We start from the raw sequence: 24,252 nt of genomic DNA, 5'->3' as shown, positions 1-24,252 counted from the left end.
AGTTTTCCAAAAAATTTCATAATGGCACTTTACTTAATTCTGAAGAATGCTTGCTTTTCCCTGCTTTTATCTTGGTACACAAAGCTATAAATGGGTATGCTATAAAAGAATGGCATGTTATCTACTCTGTAGGTCTCAACAGCCTACAAGTTAAAAATCTGAATAATATGAAATTCTATACTAAATGTTAGTCCCAGGTTCTCAATTCTCAATCTCCAACCATGAAAAGCCCCTTTTCCCCCTACAACTCACATAGCATGGTCAAAATTGTGCTCTCCAAATGGACAGCTCAAGAAATATAAATTACTTCTATTATCCTCATATAAGGAAATAATTTAAAAAGGAGCTCTTCCATGAGTTTTTTTTTTTTTTAAGATTTTATTTATTTGACAGACAGAGATCACAAGTAGGCAGAGAGAGAGGAGGAAGCAGGCTCCCCGCTGAGCAGAGAGCCCGATGTGGGGCTCCATCCCAGGACCCTGGGATCATGACCTGAGCCGAAGGCAGAGGCTTTAACCCACTGAGCCACCCAGGCGCCCCTCCATGAGTTTTTTAAAACCACATATTCTAAATATAAAATGGAAAAGTCTCAAATATCTACTGTTTCAGATCAGCTGTGCCCTCCATTAGCAGAAATAATTGGAAACTATCTACTTTTAAGATACTTTAGAGATAACCATGCTAATCTGGGTACTTTCTAAACAAAAAGATACACTGCTACTAGAAAAGGGAAGGAAAAAAAAAAAAAAAAAGAACCCTTAACAGGTAATGATATACTAGCTTCTATGTAGGTAGGCCCACGGCCCAGGCCTGGTGTCAGTCTCTTTATATACCTATGTCCTCTGCCCCTGTAGCAGTTACCATTCCCAAAGATGAGGAAACTGGCTTGTTACTTGACCAAGTAGAGTAGAACCAAATGGGAAAAGCCAGGATTCAAGTTTTGGTCTTCCTGAATCTAACATGCATGCGCTTAACCAATGCTATCCTTCCCTTAACAACTCCTTTCTTATATACATTTCCATAAGGCAAATATGGCATCATATAAGAATAAAGTTTAATTATAGAAATCTCAACATTTTCCATTTATTACTCATTCAATAAGCACTATTACAGCTCCATTATACCTCAAATCTGTCACTGATACTGTAATCACAGGATGGGAAAACAGGATTTGACTGCTAAACAGGGAGCCAGGCCATAGTAATAGAGTGATCATTACATGAAGACACAGAAGATTCAATCTGTAAAACTACTTCATATTCATAGATCACATACATAATCCAGAGAAAGTAAAAGAAGTGGAAAAAAACATGGACCAGGAGCCACAGATCTGGGTTCTAGTGTACACTCCACCTTTAATCAACTTTATAATCTCAAGCACTTCTCCAAAAATTGCTCATTTCTAAGTCAGGAACCCCTTTTTCTTTTCTTTTTTGCCTGTAACATTGGTTTGTTGTTAGGACCAAATAGGATAGGATAAAATTATTTTGAAAACAGCGATGTTCCACACAAACAGAATATCATCTTCTTCTGTGGTCTCCTACGGTATAGCAATGTAAACATGTTTGCATAAAAAAGTCACCCTCATTACTGGAATGATCCTTTAAAGCAGCAAGACAAAACGGAGGAGAGCCATAGTCTAGGAGTTCAAGATCTCTTTACTTAACAAACTGTGCTATCAAATTATTTAACCTGAGTCTATTTCTTTACATGTAAAGCGAGAATAATAATTTCTCTAAGAGTTATAAATCAACTAGCCCAGGACTAGGGTCTTAAGCAACTCAAGTTGTCTCTTTTCCTTTGCAAACATCACTTCTATAGGATATTAGTTAGTAAAGGGCAAATGTCCATCCATACACACACACACACACACCCCCCAATAAGGGGCAATTACTATTAATGAATAGTATCATAATAATAACAAAGATAAAATTTAAATTTTCACTACTAAATCTTTATGACATTGATATTTTAAAAGTGTCTTAAATAATGTCACATTTAACAACACATTTCACAGTTCAATAACAAATTTGCAATAAAGACAAATAATAGGGTGCCTGGGTGGCTCAGGTGGTTGGGCGGCTGCCTTCGGCTCAGGTCATGATCATGGAGTCCCGGGATCAAGTCCCACATTGGGCTCCCAGCTCCACGGGGAGTCTGCTTCTCCCTGACCTTCTCCCCTCTCAGGCTCTCTCTCACTGTATCTTTCTCAATAAATAAATTAAAAAATCTTAAAAAAAAAAAAGACTAAATAATAGCTAGAATTTAACACTGTTAACAGCTTTGGAAATTAAGAAATCTATGGTTTTTCTCATTAGATCACTTTTTATTCAAAAACAAAATGTTATATTGTTAGGTCAGTACTGGGATAAATTAAGCCGTAATTAGTTACGTTAAGCCATAATAAGTTACTCACATGGAGATTCCCAGCCATCACTATTGCTGAAATTATTACCCAGTGATCTGTATTCATTATGAAATGGTACAAATAAGCTAAGTGGCCAAACAGCAATCCAAAAATACTGTGTTTTTAAGAGCTAAAACATTTAAAATTAAAATATTAAAAAGTACCTAAGAGACTTAATTGGGTTTCTCATCCTTCAAAAGATTTGGGGTTATGATGACCTAGATTAGCTCCAGGAGCAGAGCCTTGTTTACAAAATCTCAGATCTTGGAGAGAAGAAAATGTTCTAGCCTGTTTTTTGGCATCATTCATACTACATTGTTTAAAATGAGCTAGAACACGAGTTATTTATAATCTAAGCTACTGGACAAACACTTCATCTAATAATATCTTGTACACACACTAGTCAGACTTACTAAGTATCAAGATCAGGTTTAAGAATTCATTTTAATATCCTATAGTACTTTTTATAAATTAATATCATTATTACCTAAAGCATGTGCCAAGATGCACATGGGTTGCTTTTTACCTATACCCTTACTTCTTTAAAGACAAGTTCTAGGATGTTGTTAATCATCTGCTATCATATTATAAAGAACGGTATGTTTGATTCAGTCTTAAAATCTAGAGCCATCACAATTTTTTTTATTGTTAGTAACGATATTTTACTGAAAGTATTTCCATGGAAATTAGTGTATCTTTCTTACACTCATTTGTCCCTTTGACAAGCTAACTTTGTGAAATAAGAATATTTTGTAGATGAAGAAACTGAACCATAAAGATTAAGGCAGCTGGTAGATTACCTAGCTGAATCACCTAGCCCAGGTTTAATTCCAAGTCCTATGTTGTTGTTTTTTTCCCACAACTACCTATCACCAGTACCTATCACTGAGTAGAGAATATAATTATGCCAGTAGTCATACAAATGAGATTCTTCATTTTAAATTTTGGAGAATGTTAGCAGAAAGCTGGTTAAGTGAAACAGCTATAACAGATTTAAATAAACCTCATGTAGCTTTAAGAGAGCCTGAATTGTTAAGTCCCCAAAACACTAACACTCTATTTGCTTGCATTTTTAAAAATTCATATAGTCTTATTTTCATATTTCATATAGTCTCATTTCCAAATATGACTAAACACTCTGGCTACCTATAACACCTCAAATGCTAACATATCGGAAACTGAACTAATTTTCCTCTGAATAGGATTCACCATTATTATTGCTCTCAATTCCCTAAGCTTACAAACTTTGGAGACAATCAAAATAGCCATTAATTATGTGCTTTTAAGTGCCTGACACAACCATTTTATTCAGGTTGTAATTCCATTATAACAAAATCAGGTTATGCCATTATAACAAACCTACAAAATGAATATTTTTATTACCTCAGTTTCAACCAATGAGGAAACTAAAGCTCAGAGAAGTTAGGTAATTTGATCAAGGTTACACATAGCAGGTGACAAAACCAGAACTTTAATCCAGGTGTTTCTAGTTACTTCCAAGTGCTAAAACAATCTGTAGATTTAAATGTGCTATCAAATTAATTTAAGGGGTTGGAAATATTACTTTAAGTAAAATAGGAAAAAAGAAAAGATAAATTACCACTGCAGAGCAAGATTAGTAATGACTTGTGTTTGAGGGGACAGTGTTGGGATGGAGCAATGTCAATTGTTTTTTGTAATTGTGGGCTCACAAATTTTAAAGCCAATGCTCTATGTAATACTGTCTCTCTATTACCACCATTCGCTGCCATGTTCCCAAACAGGTATTTGGTTCAACCTTATCACATTCACCAACATGGACTTTGAAAGCACATATTAAAGGCTGATGTTAAGTTTTATTTTACTAAACAGAGTTTAAAAAAGCAGAAGTTGCTGGAGATTTACAAACAAAATTCAAATACCTCACATGCTGCCACAACCATAAACCCATCTTTACCAGGGTGACACTACATTACTAGAGACACAAAGGTTGATCTTTAAAGATACAGAATGTACAAATTCTGTAACTTATTGCATATACCTTTTTGTGGAGAGGGAGGCAGTTGTTTTCTTTTTCCTCATTTAAATGCTATAGTCAATTGGTCAAAGCTGTTCATTTGCAACATTATTTTAGTTTATACAATGATGTCACCCAGAAAGCTTGTGGAGAGTACTTATCACTGACTACCCTCAAAAGTTTCTAACCTTTCAGACCAGGAAGATTTTAGCGGCATTGCCTAGAGGGCAAAATCAATAAGGCCTCATGAACTGAGCACCTCAACTGAAACTTCCAATTACTGAGAAATAAATTTTCATTCCTCGTTCTCCACTACATGTGTGAGCGCGCGCGCACACACACACACACACCCCTATATTCAAACCAAACATATTTTAGATTACTACAAATAGAAGAGGGTAGTGGAATGTAGGAGTTCTACAGATCTGTGCAGGCCATCTGATACACTCTTCCTCTGGGCCACTTTCCCTACTCCCCACCTGAGCCTTTGTCAACACAGCACAGGGTAACCTTCCAGTCTCGATTTGTCTGTTGACTCAGGAAAAAAGTCAGAAAGGACCACAGGTTCCAGAGGCCATGTTAGTTCTTGCTCATCATTACATTTCCAGCACAGCACATAATGAAGATTTCAGAGAACAAAGGGAAAGGGATCCAAATATTTAAAGTTTTACAATATTTAACAGTAAATTCTAAAAATGGGAAGTTACTCTACAGATACATTAAGTAATCACTAATATCACAGAAGGCATTGTTCATAAGATTTTTTTTTAAGATTTTTATTTATTTATTTGACAGAGATCACAAATAGGCAGAGAGGCAGGCAGAGAGAAGGAGAGAGGGGAGAGCAGGCTCCCCACGGAGTAGAGCCCATTGCGGGCCTTGATCCCAGGACCCTGAGATAATGACCTGAGCTGAAGGCAGAGGCTTAACCCACTGAGCCACTCAGGCGCCCCGTTCATAAGATTTCAGATGACTTTGAATAAAAACAACATTTTGTCAAAATAGGTGCATTTTGGTAAGAACACCTTAGAAATCAACCATTTCTGAAACAAAGTCCAAGTGTTTTGTCAAAATCAAGACAAGCATTCCATGTTGTCAATCCCCTGACTTATATAAGAGTCCACAGAAATTATAAAATATTATATGCAATATCCTACAGAACACAGCTGGGGCAAATTGTCTACCTGAAGCTATACTTAAGCTATTTTAATACAGAATGAAATGAGTTATAGATGTGCTAGTAGGACAGCAAAATGGCTAATAATTAGGGTGACCATAAAAATTCTTTGTCTAAACAATGACACATTTAGAGTGAAGGAAGACAATCTTGAAATAGGATTGGACAGAGGTAACAGATGTAAACCAGGACCATCCCAGGTAGTATGTCCATCCCATCCCCCAAGAAATTCTGAACTTCGTGGTATAGTTAAATAGAGATATAAAATGGTTAACTCAAATTATTTTAATTTTTTTAAATGAGAATTTTCTTACTCTATGCAGCTCACTGATGTAAGTCAAAAAAATTATATTTTACATTTGAAATAATTTATAACTGTGTATCAGCTTTTCAAATGCTCTTTTAAAAAAAGCTAACCATGTACAATTCATTACATCCTAGCATACTTCTATCTGAAAGGACAAAGAAAGATCAAGTCCTCACCCACAAGGCACTGATGGTGATTAAGTATGCATAGGCAGTTAAACGTTTCTTCAAGTGTTTAATAAATGGCAACTCCATACTAACCACTACCACAGGTGTGAGGGAATTAGATGTGTCCCAAATTCCTGGAGAACAAATCTTCTAGGAAGGAGATAATTTAATGTGAGCAAAGGAAGGAAGTACAAATTATGGTGTATGTTCTGTTCTTTCAGATCCTAAAGCATGCTCACTCTTTCTAAATTCAAGACCCTTGCACATACCACTCCCTCAGCCTGGAATGTTCTTCCCCTCAGGACTTATATAGTTGGCTCCTTCACATCCTTGCTTTACTTTCTCAGAGAGGCCTTACCTAATCATCCTAACCAAAAGTGCTTTTCCTGGCCTTGGTCAGTCACTCTCTTAGCCTTTGTAGGTTCTTTTCAGAACACTTACAAGATGTACCTATTGGGGCACTTGGGGCGCTCAGTGGGTTAAGCATCCAACTTGGTTTTGGCTCAGGTCATTGATCTCAGGGTCATGAGACCGAGCCCTGTGTTGAGCTTTGCACTGCGTGTGAGTCTGGTTGATTCTCTCTCCCCCTATCAAATAAAATTTTTTTTTAAATGAATATGTACTTACCTTACTTGTTGAAGAAATGTTGCTATATTTCTAGGTAACACTTTACTTCTTCAGAATCAAATACTATTCTAAGCACTTTATATGGATTACCTCATTTAATCATTACGATAGACCTTTTAGTACTATAACTAGCCCTGTTTTTCTTATGACAAAATTAAAGAGTTTTCTCTATATTTCTAAATAATAAGCTTATACTGCTAATTTTTGATTTTTAAATTTCACATTATCTAGTTTCAAATTTCATTATATGGTTTTTCTTTTTAGCATCCTGCTTCAAGGATGAAATATGCCTTTCACTTCAAGTCTATTACCATTTGTCTTTCTTCTGAAAGTAGGTATATTTTATTTGGAGAATTATGTTAAGATAGAATCACCTAGTCTGTGTTTCTTCCAAGTTCCTTGAGGAAGACTGATTAATCATTATGTCATTTCTGGTGCAGAACCTAGAGGCAGCTGAGCTCTTGCTAGAAGTATAGACACACTAAATGGGCTAGCAAGAAATTTGAGTTTTACTTTCATCGTTAGATTACTTCTTTTTCTCTGGGTCTTGTTTTCCTAACTATAAAATGAAAGAGACTCACACTTTCTAATGACCTTTCCAACTCTGATTTCAAGCAATAGCATGATTTCCAAAGTAATTTCAGAGTAACAAAAGGATTTTAGTGTCCTGAGCTCTTGGTAATGGAATTTAATCTGTACCACTATGTAACCAGAGGGTGTTTTTTCCCCATTGTTAGCTATTCAGAGTTCCCTGCAAGTTTTCTGCAACACAAGCTACAAGAAAAAACACAAGTCAGGGTTGTTATATGCTAGACTGTAGAAATAGACCTTAAGGACCAGCAGTTAATTGACCCAATTACTAAGATTTGAATACACTTCCTCAAAGGCATAGGGATATTCTTTATCCCAACTTCTGAATGAGTATTCCAACTTAAGAACACACATTTCAGACAATTTTTAAGGAGCTATGAATAAGAGGATCTAAGATTTCCTGCTTTGTGTTCTTTCTACCATAATACACTGAATAAATCCCTCCCATAGCCAAAAAAATTTTTTTCTTGAAGCTTTGGTGTGAAAATGTTTATTTGGTTGGAAGGCAGGGAGGAGACATGTCCATTCCCTCCTAACACAGGTAGGAAAGCTTATTTAGTACTTGGTTGGGGAGGATCTCCTTACTCCCATAGTTCACATGTGGTTAGAAGATACAAAGGCCTCTACTCCCAGAGTTTATGACATTTCTGCCAGAATAGGTCTGAGAAAAATTTCCAATTTTATCCTGTTTTTTTCTCCTAGTTCTTATAATACACAGCTGCTTTAATAATGCAGTTTAACTATTCTGACAAAAGAGTATCATAAAACAATAGCTGTGGCATTGTCAGTATTGTATACATGTTAACATCGCCAAGAATTTTCATAGAAGGGAACAATAATCCCTCATATATTATAATGAATGGTGGCAAAGGGGGAAAAATGGACAAGAAAAAGATTAGCCAACATTAGAGATGAGTGTCTGGTAATTTTTATAACACCAGGTCATAATGTAATTTTGAGAGCTAAAAACTGATTTTAAAACTGCCATATATTCAATAATAATTCTTTGCTGGTTTACAAAGAAATTAAATAATAGAAATCTACTGTCAAGGGCACCTGGCTGGCTCAGAGAAGCATGTGACTCTTGATGTCAGGGTTGTGAGTTCAAGCCCCACATGGGGTGTAGAGATTAAATAAATAAAACTTAAAAAAAAAAAATATATATATATATAATGCCAAATTGTTCTTCCAAAAAGTTCTCTTTAATCAGACCAAACTACTTAATGGTGCCTCACTATCAGTCAAATCTCTTATTGTGACATTCAAAACCCTAATTTTCCTCATTCCTAACTAACTTTTACAATTCATGTTAGTCTACCTGATACCCCTTGAACATCTTAATTGCTCAGATTGTTATCTCTTCCAGTCCTCCCTGTCTCAACCTCTGTAAACTTCTACCTATCCCAAACATACCCATCATTTAAGTCTCAATACTGTGTCTCAGACAAAGAGTCTGTGCAATGAAATTAATCACCCCAGCTGAAATTATTTCCTACAAACTCTCATGGTAGACATTTTCACCATTTATTCAGTTATCAAATTCTTGTATTTTATTTGTGTAGTTATTTCATTTGATCCTCTAATAACTTTGAGAAGTGGGCATAAATATTTCCATTTGGATACAAAAACTGAGGGGCACCTGGGTGGCTCAGTAGGTTGGGTGTCTGCCTTTGGCTTGGGTCATGATCCTAGGGTCCTGAGATTGGGCCCCGTGCTGGGCTCCCTTCTCAGCAGGAACCTGCTTCTCCCTCTCCTCCCCACTTGTGCTCTCTCTTGTTATCTCTGTCACTCTCTGTCTCTCTCAAATAAATAAATAAAGCCTTTTAAAAAAATTTAGGAGCAAAAACTGATAAAGGAGAGTTAATTCTTAGGGTTATAAAACTAACAAATCACAGGAAAAAATGCATAAAATTTTCAAGTAATAATGAATTCTATGGTAGATTACAAAGATACTAAAATTCATGCAAACATTCATTTAATAATAAATATTTATTGAGCAGCTACTAAATGTCAGGCATCAGTCCACACATCGGGAACCACAGCAGTGAACAAATATCACTAAGTCCCTGCCCTTATGAAGCTTACATTCCTATTGGGGAGAAAAACAAAAAAAGTAAATAAATAAATATAGAACATCAGGTCAAGCAGCGATAAGGACTACAAAGAAAAGTAATGCAATGTAAAGAGAAAATAAAAGAGCTGTACTTTTCATAGGATGGTCAGGAAGGCTTCTTTGAGGAGGTGACAACTAAGCACAAAGTCAAATGAAGGACAGGGTCATGAGACATGTACTCCAGAAGCAGACAGCAAATGTTAAGGCCCCATGATGTCGATGTGCTTGTGGTGACTGAAGAAGATGATCAATGTGCCAAGAGTGCAGGGATCTTAGAATACTAAAAAAATGAGGTCAGAGAGGTAACCTGAGGCTTTAGAATGAAAAACATAATTTTTCTCAATTCAAATAAAATTCTTTTCAATCAAAAAAAAAATCCTGGAATTTCATAAATACTCATTATTCTCTTAAATCTATTTAGTACAAAGAATGTTTCTTTTAAAGGTAAATAAAATAAGGAAAAACCTGCAAATATCTTAATTGTCCTATATATGTGACCTAATTTTTTCCCCCAAACACCAATACTTTTACTCACTTCTACCTTTACATATTCTTTTTTTTTTTTTAAGATTTTATTTATTTATTTGACAGAGATCACAAGTAGGCAGAGAGGCAGGCAGAGAGAGAGAGAGGAGGAAGCAGGCTCCCTGCTGAGCAGAGAGCCCAATGCGGGGCTCTATCCCAGAACCCTGGGACCACGACCTGAGCTGAAGGCACCGAGCCATCCAGGTGCCCCTACCTTTACATATTCTTAAAGTATAGGCCAAAACCTTCCTAAATGTTGTTCAGTATCAGGGTGTAACTCCTTTTCTGTCACAGAAAGCAATTTACTTCCTTAAAAGGTAACATGCCTAAAGACAATATTGGGCCAACTTGGGAAATATGAATACAAACTATACATCAGATATTAGCATTGTGCCACTGTTTGATTCCTTGAGTATGACAAATACATTGCAGGTATGTAGGAGAATGTTCTTACTTTTAGGAGGTACATGCAGTGGTGTGATGGTAAATGTCTAACAGCTGGTCTGGAGAGGGGAAAAAAACCTGGTTTACAGCATTACCAATTTCCATGTTGTAAATCACCACTATTGAGTATTACAAGCAACTAATTTGATACAGAAATGGAAAGAAATGTACACAATCAGCTTTCTCATCCTGATACCAGCCAGTTCCATGTTGAAGTACTCAGGGTTGAAGTGTCATGTCTACAACTTACTCTCAAGTTGTAAAAACGAAAAATAAAAATGAAACCCCCCTCCTTTGTCTACATAATTTACCCACCTATCTATTGCAAGATAAAACAAAAGTGGTAAGATGTTCACAATTAACCAATGAAAAGGTATTTAATTGTGTGATTCAACTTTTCTGTGGGTTTAATTTTTTAAAAATTAGATATAAATTATAGAGCAAGCAATGTAAGAAGTTTAAGGAAGTTCTCGTATAGCTAATTCTTTTGTAAAATGATCAAATCAGAACTTTATGCATCAATATCCTTTCATCAAGTACACCAAATATGATATGGAGTTTTACCCTAAAGTTATTTTTAAGAACACCATCTCTTACTGAGGGCACTTGTCATGATGGGCACTGGGTGTTATACTATAAGTGATAAATCACTAAATTCTATTCCTGAAACCAATTATTATACTATATGTTAACTAACTGAAATTTAAATAAAAATTTGGGGGGGGGGAAGCAATTTGCCAATATTATGTGATAAAATTACATATTTTTACTATTATAAATTTAGATAGAAATAACACACTAGAGGGGCACCTGGGTGGCTCAGTTGATAAGTGTCTGACTCTTAATTCCGGCTCAGGTCATAATCTCTCTCCCTGTGCCCCCACCCCTGCTCATGCTTTTTCACTCTCTCTCAAAAAAAAAAAAAAAAAAAAGAGAAATATGATACCACATTACAAAAGAAAATTTCTAATTTTGTAGATGAGAGGATAAGTTTTATAAATGGCCTGATTTCAGATACTGATAACAAATTTTAATTCAAGAATATATAAGTTTGCTAAGTAGGAAAATAAAAAAATGGGAACTTCATATTAATTTAGAATGTGAATCCCCAATGATAAATTAGTTGTGCTCCCAAAGGGATAAGTTTTGTGTTTTTTTTTTTTTTTAAGATTTATATTTATTTTAGAGAGAGAGCACACAAGTGGGGCAAGGGGTAGAAGGAGAGGAAGATAAGCAGACTCCGACTAAGCACGGAGCCCAAAGTGGGGCTCAACCCCAGGACCCTGAGATCATGACCTGGGCCAAAATCAAGACTTGGATGCCTGAGTCACCCAAGTGCCCCTCAAAGGGTTTTAAGTTTAAGTCCAAATAGTGGTCATACTTGGAGTAAATGTTACTTAGTGTGAATTATGACTAGATTCCCAGGCTAGGCTACCAAAGTTTTTTAACCTACAATGACCATTACTTGCAGCAACATGAAAGAAGTCTGAATTCAAAGTAGAAGGGCCATACTCCAAGCACTAAATCAATCCTGGGTAATGATCTAAAATGAAGAAAACAGCAATTTGGGGCGCCATCTCACCACTTTAATATTTTCAACATCCCTCCACTGTCCACCTCTGCTTCAATCTCTTTACCCTAATGCTTGTTCTAAATGTTCACTACGGTGTATTATCACCTAGAAATAGTTGGTGTATTCCAATTACATTACAGTAAGGAGACGGTACGTTTAAAAATAGTAAAAATCAGGCACAATGTGGGGCACCTGGGTGGCTCAGTGGGTTAAAGCCTCTGCCTTTGGCTCAGGTCATGGTCCCAGTGTTCTGGGATCGAGCCCTGCATCGGGATCTCTGCTCGGCAGGGAGCCTGTTTCCTCCTCCCTCTCTCTCTGCCTGCCTCTCTGCCTACTTGTGATCTCTGTCTGTCAAATAAATAAATAAAATCTTTAAAAAAAAAAAATCAGGCACAATGTGAATGGATGTTTAGGCTGAGTGTCCCCAAGATGCAGTTAGCTGCACTTAGAAGCACCTGGCCCTTTGCTCATCTACACAAATGATTATCCCACTGGGTAAACTAGTCAACATACACAGCACTTCATGTCTTGTAAAGTTCTTTGACACACCTCACCTGAAGCTCAGAAGCAACACTTTGGGCCCAGTACATTTTACAGAAAACAGGTGTGGGACTTGACCCAAGTCATGGAACTAAGTGATAGAATGGGTCCTGAATCCTTTGAGTCTTTTTCTTATTAACCTACCCTACCTCTTGTACTCCTCATAAACCTGAAGTTCTTCAACCAATTTAACCTCTCTCCCTAGAGAAATAGCCAACAGGAACAAATTCTGCATGCTGGGTGGATGGCAAAGAGCTTGCAGCTAACGTTTGTGGGTGGATCATTTGTTAATCAGATGTATACAAACAGGGACCACCTATACCAAATAGCTTTCACCTACTCCTTTGTTATTTTACAACATGGTATTTTAGTTCAGTGAGATTTAATCAATTTTAAAATATAACCTTCCTTTAAGTTTATGAGCAAATGTATTTAAAATCTATTTTTTTAATTGTGCATAAACTTGTGATACTAGCCTAATAGTCAATAATCCAAACAAATCCCTAAACTGGCAGAATTTAAGCAGGTGTGAGTACAACAATCAGTGATTGCTGATCTCTGCTTCTACTCCTATTTGCTCCACAAACATTGAGAAACACTAATCATTCATTCATTCAAAAAATTTATGTTAAGCACCTCCCACACGCCTACACTGAATCTACCATATATAAGGGTATCTGCTAGGTGATGGGAATATAGCTGAACAAAAGGCAAGGTTCTTGGCCTCAGGGAACTTAAAATCCAGTTGCGGAGACAATAAACATTACAAAATGTGTTCAATTCTATGAAGGAAATAAGACTGCTGAGACAGGGGCACCTGGGTGGCTCATTTGTTAAGCATCTGCCTTCGGTTCATTTCATGATCCCAGGGTTCTGGGACTGAGCCCCACATCGGGCTCCCTGCTCGGTTGGAAGCCTGCTTCTCCCTCTCCCCTCCCCCTGCTTGTGTTCCTCTCTTGCTGTGCCTCTATCGAATAAATGAATAAAATCTTAAAAAAAAAAAAAAAAAGACTGCCGGGACAGAACAAAGGACATCTAATTTAATAAATATAACAGTAGCTAACATTAATCGCACACTTTAGACAGGGTAGTCAGAGAAAGCCTCTATGAAAAATGACATTTAAGACAAGATCAAAAGGAGCCATCCATCTGATGCCTGGAAAGAAAGGCTTTTTAGGTAGAGGGAATATAGTCCATACGAGGCCCTGAATGATAATCAAAAACCTACAAGGTAGCCAGTGGGGCTGGGCATGGTGAACAAGGAGAAAAAAAAGCAAAAGTCCTTATTACTGGATGAATATCTTTCATATAAAAAGGAAACTATGAAAAAACTAAACTCAGATTATTGTTAAATTTCATTAGTATTACACATCGATTATTGTCTAATATTTTGATTTGGTACTGGCATTGTTACCCTGTCTATCCTGTTTCAGTTTAATACAAAGTCTGATATAATGAAGGAACTATTCTGATTTTTCATCCATTTGAGCAAAGACAGAATTAACTATTGACTAACTGACTTTGGTTTACATACTGAAAAAGAAGTACTGTTCCCAGGGTCTGCAATTCTGCTTTTTCACTACAAAAAAAAATAAATAAATAAAAAAATAAAAATCAATATTAAGTTAGAATTCTAAGTTTGATATTACTAAGTTTGATAGCAGTTTTTTAAAATCCTCAGCCTCAAATGGGGGGAAAACATTCCCATAACAAGATACAAAGTGGAGAAGACAAAAAAGTAAATAAAATTTTCATTTTTTTCTATACTTGCTCACAATGTAGAATGCTCAGGTTCCACAGGTTCTTCACTTTTTGAAAAGGAAATCACCTTTTAAATCATGCTCCCTATATACACGTTAGCCTCTTAAGTCTGCCTTCCGATTATTTTTTTTCTCATGCTTTAAAGAAATGACAGTGTTCCATCCACTGAATCATTTCCTTCTTATTAGCAAAAACAGACAGGGAATGTCTGTGTCAAACCCGTTAGTGTCTAATTTCAGAAGTTATATCAAGTTAGCAATTATTTCACAGCTACTGATGTGTCAGGATCAATCAGTGTCAATAACAGTAACTTCCGACTTGAGATCACAGTGTGTATACAAAATATGTAGAGTTGAATTAGCCCCTTTTTGTCCTCCTCATCTTTCTCTAAATAACTGACTTCTTAGAGTATGTCTCATAATAACAAAAGCAGTTCATATCTGAATGTTTACTACGTGCCAACCATAGTTCTCAGCACCTTAAATATATTTATTTAATCCTGAAAATAACCCAAAGCAAGATACTATTACTTCCCCCACTGTAAAGATAAAATAGGTGAGGCAGAGAAGTTTTCAAGGTTGCATATCTATTTTGTGTTTTCTGCAAGCCAGTTTGGTCTCAATATCTTGTATTTTTACACAATTCATTACTACCCATCAGAGTGTTAAGTATATATACTGAGCCTGCTTCAAATATGGGTGAACCCTCTTGTTAGCTATGTGACCTTGGGTAACTTGCCAAATCTCTGTGACTCAGTTTCATTCATCTATAAAATGGAGATGACAAAAGCATCTACTTCCTTGAGCAACTGTGAAGACTACATGAATTGCACAGGTAAACTTCAAACAGTGCCTGGCACATAGTATGCACAAGAGTTAGCTGTTGTTATTACCACCACCACCTCCACCTGGGAATTTTTTTTTTTTTAAGATTTTATTTATTTATTTGACAGACAGAGATCACAAGTAGGCAGAGAGGCAGGCAGAGAGAGAGAGAGAGAGAGAGAGGAGGAAACAGGCTCCCTGCTGAGCAGAGAGCCTGATGTGGGGCTCGATCCCAGGACCCTGGGATCAGGACCTGAGCAGAAGGCAGAGGCTTTAACCCACTGAGCCACCCAGGCGCCCCTCCACCTGGGAATTTAATGTAAAGCTGTTCTACTTAATTGTGTCAACATTTCTTTTCCTCAGACATCTGTCATTTCTATTGTTTGATTTACACTGGATAACAATGATCTATTTTAAGTAAATAAGCAAGGCAACAAATTCCCTTGCTATTTTGTTCTTAGGTCTTACCAGTTCTTTCCTCCTATTTCAGTTGCCTAGGGTTGCAGTACACCCTAGGTAACTTCTGAAGCTGCTGTATTACTAAGGCTAAAGCCTAACTAAACTTGTATTATAATAGACAGGAAGAGGGGGAAGTCCTAGTTCATTAGGCTGCTTTAACAAAATATCATAAACTAAGTGGCTTATAAACAACAGAAACTTCTTTCTCACAGTTCCAGAGGCTGGGAAATCCACAATCAAGCACCAGCCGATTCAGATTCTGATGAGAGCTCAAAGATGACGTCTTTTCACCATAACTTCAGGTGATGGAAGGGCTTTCTTGAACCACTTTTATAAGGGCACTAATGCCACTCATGAGGTCTCCATCCTCATGACCCAATCGCTTCTCAAAGGCTCCACCTCCTACCATCATCACTTTGTGGAGTTAGGATTTCAACACATGAATTTGGTAGGGAAGGGGGAAGAAACACAGTACTCCTCTCAGTTTTAACTTCAAAAAACATCTAATTGTTTGGTATTTTGTTTGTGGAACAGGTTTTACACTAATAGTGTTTACTGAAGAATGATAAACGGCCTATAATATGCATTCACATTTGAATTGAAACAGTACATTTAAATTATTAATTTATTGATGATTTACTAGATTTTACAGGCCTTAGTCTTTTGTAATTGCTGATAAGCTCACACAACATTCTTAGAACTGTCTGGTGAAAAACTGTTTCTAACCAAAGCATAAAGCATAAATTAGACTTATTCCCATTATACACAGAACCCAAGACTCTCAAGGATTAAGTAATTAGATGAAGATTACCTCGCTAACAGGTAATGGAACAAGGATACAAACATAGGTCTGATGTGCTAATGATAACATCAAAGACTCATCTTTGGCTGTATTGCCCAAGTAATGTTATGTAACTACTTAGAAATTTAAAAAATTTTTTTTAGGGAAGCCTGGGTAGCTCAGTCAGTTAAATATCCGACTCTTGATTTTAGCTCTCATCATGATCTCAGGGTTGTGAGATCCAGCCCCAAGTGGGGCTTGGTGCTGTACATGGAACCTGTTTAATATTCTTTCTCCCTCTCTCACCCCCTCCCACCCAGAATTTTTTTTTTTTTTAAGATTTTATTTATTCATTTGACAGACAGAGATGACAAGTAGGCAGAGAGAGGCAGGCAGAGAGAGAGAGAGGAGGAAGCAGGCTCCCCGCGGAGCAGAGAGCCCGATGTGGGGCTCGATCCCAGGACACTGGGATCATGACCTGAGCCGAAGGCAGAGGCTTTAACCCACTGAGCCACCCAGGCGCCCCAGAATTTTTTTTTTTAAACCTCAGACTATGGTAAAATACCATTAACTACTGTAAAATGTAGCTATTATCCTACAGTAACATCTTAGTTATCTGAAAGTACAGTAGGAGCTCTCCTAAGTGATTTTTGCTTAATAAATTAGCAAGATCCACCAATGCTTTCCATAGCCTCCATAAAACAAACTGGAAGACAAAAGGGAATAGGGTACTTTCCAGTTGTCTGCACATTTCTATTTCTACTAGTTGAGTTGTATGCTTAACTAGAACCTGGTGTTTGTCCTCAAAAGTTGTTTATGCGGGGCGCCTGGGTGGCTCAGTGGGTTAAAGCCTCTGCCTTCGGCTCAGGTCATGATCCCAGGGTCCTGGGATCGAGCCCCACATCGGGCTCTCTGCTCCGCGGGGAGCCTGCTTCCTCCTCTCTCTGCCTGCCTCTCTGCCTACTTGTGATCTCTGTCTGCCAAATAAATAAATAAAAAATCTTAAAAAAAAAAAAAAGTTGTTTATGCCACCCTATTTATAATAATTAATTTACTTAAATATTATATAAACCCATGAAATGAGTGCAAAAAAGTTGTTTCTGTGAAAACTGCTGAACGCTTTGGAAAGAACATATCTGATGAACATATATTCCTTCTTCCTCCAAAACAATTTCCTGGAGCGCCTGGGTGGCTCAGTGGGTTAAAGCCTCTGCCTTCAGCTCAGGTCATGATTCCAGGGTCCTGGGATCGAGCCCCGAATCGGGCTCTCTGCTCAGCAGGGAGCCTGCTTCCTCCTCTCTCTCTGCCTGCCTCTCTGCCTACTTGTGATCTCTGTCTGCCAAATAAATAAATAAATTCTTTAAAAAAAAAAAAAAACAAAAAAAAACAATTTCCTGTTGACTTCTGTGTACAGGTGACACATATAAGATTCTATGAAACATTAACAAATAATTTAAAAATGTTTTTAAATGTAAAAGATACTGTCCTCAGATTGCTCTGCAAATTCTTACTATATTTTCAAGAAATCAAAACTAGAAATCTCAGGGGAAGGTTGGGGGAGGGACTAGAAGTCTTAGGTGTATATTACTGGTGTGATTTTTACAAAAAAGATCAAATTAACTCTGAGAAACAGATCCCCTTTACCCTCCAAAAGAAGCTTGAGCATAGATAAATAGATGGGTGAAATAATTAAAGCTGTTATTTTTATGGTTCCTCACTTAAACCGACTTTTTTTAACTAGCCAACCAACTACTTATTTAGAAACTCTCTGAAGCGCAGCTGTATCCCGCTAAGCAAATATCTGTCTCTCTCTACACCAGAATTAATGTACTTTACTCAGATTCTGAAAGAAATCTGAAGGGTTCTCCTATTTACTTTTATTTTATAGAGAACTCAGTGTTAAGTATGGTTACTGAGTTCTCTAGCCCAGAGACTAAAAGCAGTGAAATTAAAAGGAGGGAAGAATAAACATTTTAACAACAAAAACTAAAAATTTAAAAACCAGATCTTAAAAAAAAAAAACACCCAAAAAACAAAACAAACAAAAAAAACCCAGCCTGAAGTAATTTTAGCTAGAGGTAAAACAAAACAAAACAACACCTCATAAATTTAAATCTATCGGGCATTTCTAGCCCTATTTTATTTTTTTTTTTTATTTTATTTTTTTTTTTTTTAAAGATTTTATTTATTTATTTGACAGACAGAGATCACAAGTAGTCAGAGAGGCAGGCAGGGAGAGAGGGAGAAGCAGGCTCCCCACTGAGCAGAGAGCCTGATGTGGGGCTCGATCCCAGGACCCTGAGATCATGACCTGAGCCGAAGGCAGAGGCTTTAACCCACTGAGCCACCCAGGCGCCCCTCTAGCCCTATTTTAGATGTCTGCCAACATATCATGATTACAATTGAAAATCCATTTTTTGGCATTTAAAAAGTAAAGTTTTAATTATACAGAAAAATTCACATAGCTTCTAAGACTCCAATGTAGAAAAAAAAAGAAATATTACTGTCATCTAGCTAAGTATTGCCCATCATTGTGCCTTTCCAATTGCAGGCTAAGAAATCAACTCAGTGGGTTGTTATACCAAATTTTAAAAATAGAAAGTAGAACAGAAAATACAAGACCACACTCACATAGTGAAGGTAACTATGCTTTGTGAAAAGCTTCTTTCTGTTTATCTACACTATTTTGCAAAATAAAAGATCATGTTACTTTAAAAGATATTACTTTATGGGCCTAAAGATCCATAGCATTATTATGAAATACAGTCTCAATATTAAAATTGCAATTCTTTACATCATAATGCTAAAGAAAGCTATAATTTTAAAGAGAAAAAAAGTCACTTATTTGAGTCTTAATAAATGTATTTATTTTTCCTAGTAATCAGTATGTACATGTGTGCATGTATATATATACATATACTATATAGTATACATATATGTATGTATATGCATATATACATATTATATACCATTGTGTGTGTGTGTGTGTGTGTGTAATATTGTGTTTGGTACTAGTTTGGGCTAAAATAGAGATATGTGCAAATATTTTTTAAGCTGTTTACAATCTTAAAGCAAACTTTAACAACAACCAAAAATCCAAAACAAATAGTAACTTTGGTTTTATTTGCTTGTTTATTCTGACATGCAATTACTGATCTTTTTTCCAAAAGTCACCAGTGTAATCTAAAAGTCTCACCTTGGCATTCTACACAAGCAACTTCCTTAGTAACAACACACTTGATAGTATTTCATGCATACATAGCCAATATTAAGAAAGAGCCAAGCACTTGAAACTAATTTAAACCACTAACTTAAGTATGGCTTTCTCCACTTCTTTCTAGTGTTTTAAAAGACACTGTTACCAAAGACATTTTTAACTAGAATAGAAAATTTGTCTTTTAATGCACTTTGAAAAACATATGGAAATAATTACCAGTTTATTACATATCTTTTTTAAAATGATCATTTAATTCATAGGAAGATAAATTAACATCTCTAATCGTAAAGCCTCAACTCTGTCATTTAGTCCAGCTCCCTACCAAATACAATAATCCTCTTCCAACAATGTTACTTGGACTCAAACCCCCATACAACTGAAAAGCCTTCATTCCTAACTACTACTATATAATCTTCTCAACTTGGTCCCTGTCCTTAATCAAAAGAAGATTGATAAATTTGTTTTTAGTTCCTTTGAAGTCCTTGAAAAACAGAGTATACATTATTCTCACAAATCCAGAAAATACAGGTTTAGTAAGGAAATGACCCATTTACTTACACAGATATTTAAATAAGGCCATGGAGTACTTTGCAAACTTTTAGAGTTTGCCGAAAGCACAAAAATCAGCTAATAAAAACAATAATCACAATAAAATCTGTCAACCTTAAATTTCCTCAATTTTCCAAATTCAAATTCTCAAGGTGAAAAAGTTTGTAAACTTTAAAGTTCAAGTTAGATTGACTTTACCTAAAAATGAGTAATGTGAATGTAAAATGATGCCAACTACTGAGGCAACAGATAGACATGCTGTTCCTGATAATCTCATTTTGATTTACACTAGAGTATCCCTTGAAACTACTACTTTACACTTTTGAAGAATATAACTTCCCATCTAGACCCTAACTTTCCCTCCACATCCCTTTTCTATCTCACCAGCTGGAACCTGTAACAGAAACAAGTAGTCATATGTAATACACAAAGAATTGATCCTGCCACAAAATAGGTTAGGACTTATAAAATGGGGCACAGAAAAAAAAAAAATCCACTTAAGTAAGTCATTTACCTCGGTCTGGCTTCATTTTCACATCCAATTTCCACCAAGGCGCTGTGAAATACACTTGTGGGTTCCTTCAACAGGCTTGTCGCTGATTCTGTGGCTATTGCCCCGTTTTCAAAATGCTAAAAGGGACCAAAATAAAATTAATCTAGTCCTGCTCTGACACCCGGACCTTGCTAGAAACCTACTCTTAACAGGCCTCTTCCTGGCACTAACTGCGGTGACAGCACCATCGGCTGCTCTGAAAAAAGCCAAACTCTGTGCACCGCCTCCCCCATCTCCTCGGGCCCCAGAACCCCTCTCCCCCGCCCGTGTGCTCTCCAGGCCAAAGTGTCCTTCCTTGACACAGCGTCTCTGAACCAAAGAAAGATCTATTTATAACCTGGAGGTACAGGCAAGGGGAGGAAAAAAAACGGTTCAAGCAACACAAGCTAACTAACCCCTTTGGAAAAAAACGCCGCTGGGAACAGTGGCACCTCCGCTGTGGCTGGGAAGAAATCCTCGGTCCTGGTGCCTGGGCGCAGCAAAGTCTTCAGGACCCCCTTAGCGCCTCCCCCGGAGCTCCGCCCGCCCCGCAGGGCCTCACCTGTGTAATTACCCTCTGGCTAGCCTTCCTGTGGCCACCGCCGCCAAGTTTACACAATAAAAGGGTCAGAAAGAAACGCGAGTCATCTCCTCGCGCCCAGCCCCCAGCCCCAAACGAACTCTACTGGGCTGTCCCGGGTCACCCCCAGCCCTAAGAGGCCCGGCCTGAGGTCGGCCCCAAGAGGGGTGTTTACAGCTGGGCGCTCGCCCCTGCTCGGCGCAGTCTGCCCCGTGCGGGCCCCTTCCGTCCCCACACGGCCCCGGATTTCCTTCAGTCCCGCCGCACCGAGCGCAGCGCCGGCCCCTCTCCCCGCCGGAGAGTTGTTTTCATGGCTCCCTCCGCGGACCTCTGCTGACTAACTCGCTCTCCTCTCCCGTCCCAAACCCTCCTCCTGCTGGCACTTCTTTCCGCCGCTCCCCCAGCGGCTCACATCACACTCCCACCTCAGACCCCAGGCTCCGAGAGGCGCAGGGCCGGCGAAGGCCGAGTGTGGCGCGCAGCGGCCCCCCGGGATGCGTCAGAGGACCATGGGGGCCCGAGAGCACAAGCCCGACGCGGCTCCCCGGCGCCCCTTTGGCCATCCACCCCCTCCTCAGCCGCCGCCTCGCTCCGCTCCCAGCGCTCAGCCCGTCCCCCTGCCCGACGCGCACCCGAGCCCCGCGGCCCCCGGGCTTTGCCCGCCCGTCGCCCCGGCCGGCCCGCTCGCCCCGCGCCTCTGCCAGCTCCTCGCCCGCCCGCTGTCTCTAGCTCTGGCGCCCCAGCTCCCGAGCCCCCTCGCTCGCCCAGTTCTTTCTCTGCTGTTTGCCCTGTCAAAACACTGCCCGGGTCACGTGTCCCAACAACAGCCAACCCACCGCTCGTCACTTCCTCCCCGGCGGCCTCCGCGGCGAGCGCCCGGTTGTTATGGTAACACGCCGCACGCCCCGGGGCACCAGCCCCGGGCCTGGGTTTCTGTGCAGGTGCCCAGCGGCGGCACGGGTGCGAGGGGGTGGGGATGGCAGCTGCGAGGGCCGGGCAGAGGCCGGCAGGCTGGAGAGGCTCCGGGCGCTGCGACGGTGCCTCGGGCCCTGCCCGCGCTGAGAGCCGGCCGTGGCGCGTCTGGTACCAGGTATCGGAGCTGCACTATTAGAGCGCAGGGTAACTGGGGAGATGGCATCCAGGGCCTGCCCCAGACGAGAAGGATAATTATAGTTTCCTCCTCCACCACTTGGGATGTTGGCTTTGGGCTGTGACCGAGCCCGAGTGGATTGCAGCACATGGTGGAAGCCGGGTCTAATGTGGCAGGGACAGCAGAGTGGGCAGCCATGCGCGTCAAGGAGCCAGGAGTTAAGAACAAGAAGCCCCTCTCACCCTAGATTTCCCCCAAATTTTAGTAGGATTTCCCCCCAAATTCCCCCATTTGAGTAGGATTCAGAACCCAAGCTCCTGAGATACTCGCTGTGCTAAAAATAACTTTTATAACATCTAAAACACTGACTCATGGCAGGAGGACACTTTTGACACCGTTTTATTGTTGAGGAGCTGTAATTTTGTTGTCCTATAACAATGTGACATGATGACATTTCATGTTGTGATGTCGTGTCATCACTTAAACAGATGACAAGGATCTGCTGTAATTAAAAAAAGCAGTCTTAACAAGGGCTGAAGCTATTAGCTACTCAGTTTATAGATACAGTACCTAGGTTGTGAGCTTCAAACAGAGACAAATAGTCCAAAATTTTCAGTGCTCTTTGGTTTCATCTGAAAAGTGGTTTTTTTAGAAATAATTTTGCATACGAGAATCAAAACAGGAAAATATTAGGGTAGGTCTGAAGGTGACTTATGTTTGTCTTTGAACTCTTCTGTAGTTTCCAAAGCCTTACAGTATTACTTTTACATCAGAAAAAATTTTTGTAAAGTACAAGATTGGAAATTGCATTTTTGTTGTCTCTATCAAATACATGAAATTTCAATTATGAAAAATACTAATTTTCCAGAGGTTTTGATATGTACAGTAAAATTACATTGACAACTGCCGTGATTAGGACTATATCTAACCCAAACAGGGCAAAACATGCAGGAAGGTAATAATTCATTTTCAGGAAAATGTTCTGGTATCATGAAGATGAGACTTCTGACAAATGGCAACAGTTCCATAATCTATGTAATTGCTACAAATGTCAATTCCCCATGGATCTGACTTTGATATTATTGAATACTAGATTATGTAGTTTCCTTTATGAAATTTTATTTGTTCTACAATCACTTCTCAATTAACCCTGGTAATGGGAGACAGAAAGAACACTTCCAGATAATCCAAAATCCTAAATTTAGCACAACAGCTGGGACCAGATAACAGCTATTGTAAAAGGCTTAGTGGGTGAATAGATCTGGGAGCTAGATCTCTGTGATTTAGTTCCTTTTCCTCTGCCTAACTCACAGAAAGTATAAAGACCAGAAAAATGCTAAGAGCAGAAGCTGAGAATATTGGATAATATGGAACACAAATTAAAGAATAATAATTTTTAAATAATTAAGCTTTAACAGCACATGGATAAATGATGATGTCTGAACATTTGTTAGACTAACGTGAAGCTTATTAGAATCTTAAATCTGTTTAATAATTGGAGATCATTATGGCAAAATAAAGTACTTAAAAGAGGTATTTTTTACCCATTCATTATTCTAGTTTCATTCACTTAGCACACACTTACTGAGCACTCACTATTTGCTAAGCACACACTAATTTCATAATACAAAGTGAGGAGAAACAGGGTCAGTTCTCTTATAAAGCTTGAAGTCCTGACTAGTAAAGTTGCATAGCTTTGGTCAAGTCACATTCTATAGCTTTCTTTCACCTATAAAAATAAAGTATTTTGAATCCCACCAAACATCATTTCTTACCTTTTTAATTCTAAAACAATTCTATAATTGCATAAAACATATCTAGAGTGGGTTGAAAATAAAGACCTTCCCACAATGGCAACTCGTAAGTGTTGGTGATAAATGTGTTTGCACTTTGGGGCACCCAAGCAAAACAAACATCACTGGTTGCTACTTGGTGAAGGGTTAAGGGTCGGTGAAGCAAGGAAGTCAAAATAGCAGACAGGAACCTTACCCT

The 24,252-nt window shown here is 38.4% G+C and overlaps 1 protein-coding gene across 6 annotated transcripts in view; it reads right to left on the bottom strand.

Annotated features, from left to right (window-relative positions):
• Positions 1-21,938, bottom strand: part of FAM214A (family with sequence similarity 214 member A) — a 90,765-nt gene extending 68,827 nt beyond the window's left edge. The window contains exons 1-2 of one of the 6 annotated variants that reach the window (XM_032856440.1): positions 21,803-21,938; positions 20,573-20,688 (exon numbers count right to left, since the gene is read on the bottom strand). In XM_032856440.1, the coding sequence (XP_032712331.1) occupies positions 20,573-20,588 (16 nt within the window). In that variant the 5' untranslated portion in view covers positions 20,589-20,688; positions 21,803-21,938. The other 5 variants (XM_032856442.1, XM_032856437.1, XM_032856438.1 and 2 more) reach the window with 5 other exon arrangements.
• Between the last annotated feature and the right edge of the window lie 2,314 nt (positions 21,939-24,252).

Source organism: Lontra canadensis, unplaced genomic scaffold (genome assembly GCF_010015895.1).
Source record: "Lontra canadensis isolate GAN:19392208 unplaced genomic scaffold, GSC_riverotter_1.0 scaffold12, whole genome shotgun sequence".
NCBI classification, from domain to species: domain Eukaryota; kingdom Metazoa; phylum Chordata; class Mammalia; order Carnivora; family Mustelidae; genus Lontra; species Lontra canadensis.
The sequence above is the reverse complement of the archived record's forward strand: the minus strand, read 5'-3'. Positions and strand labels throughout refer to the sequence as shown.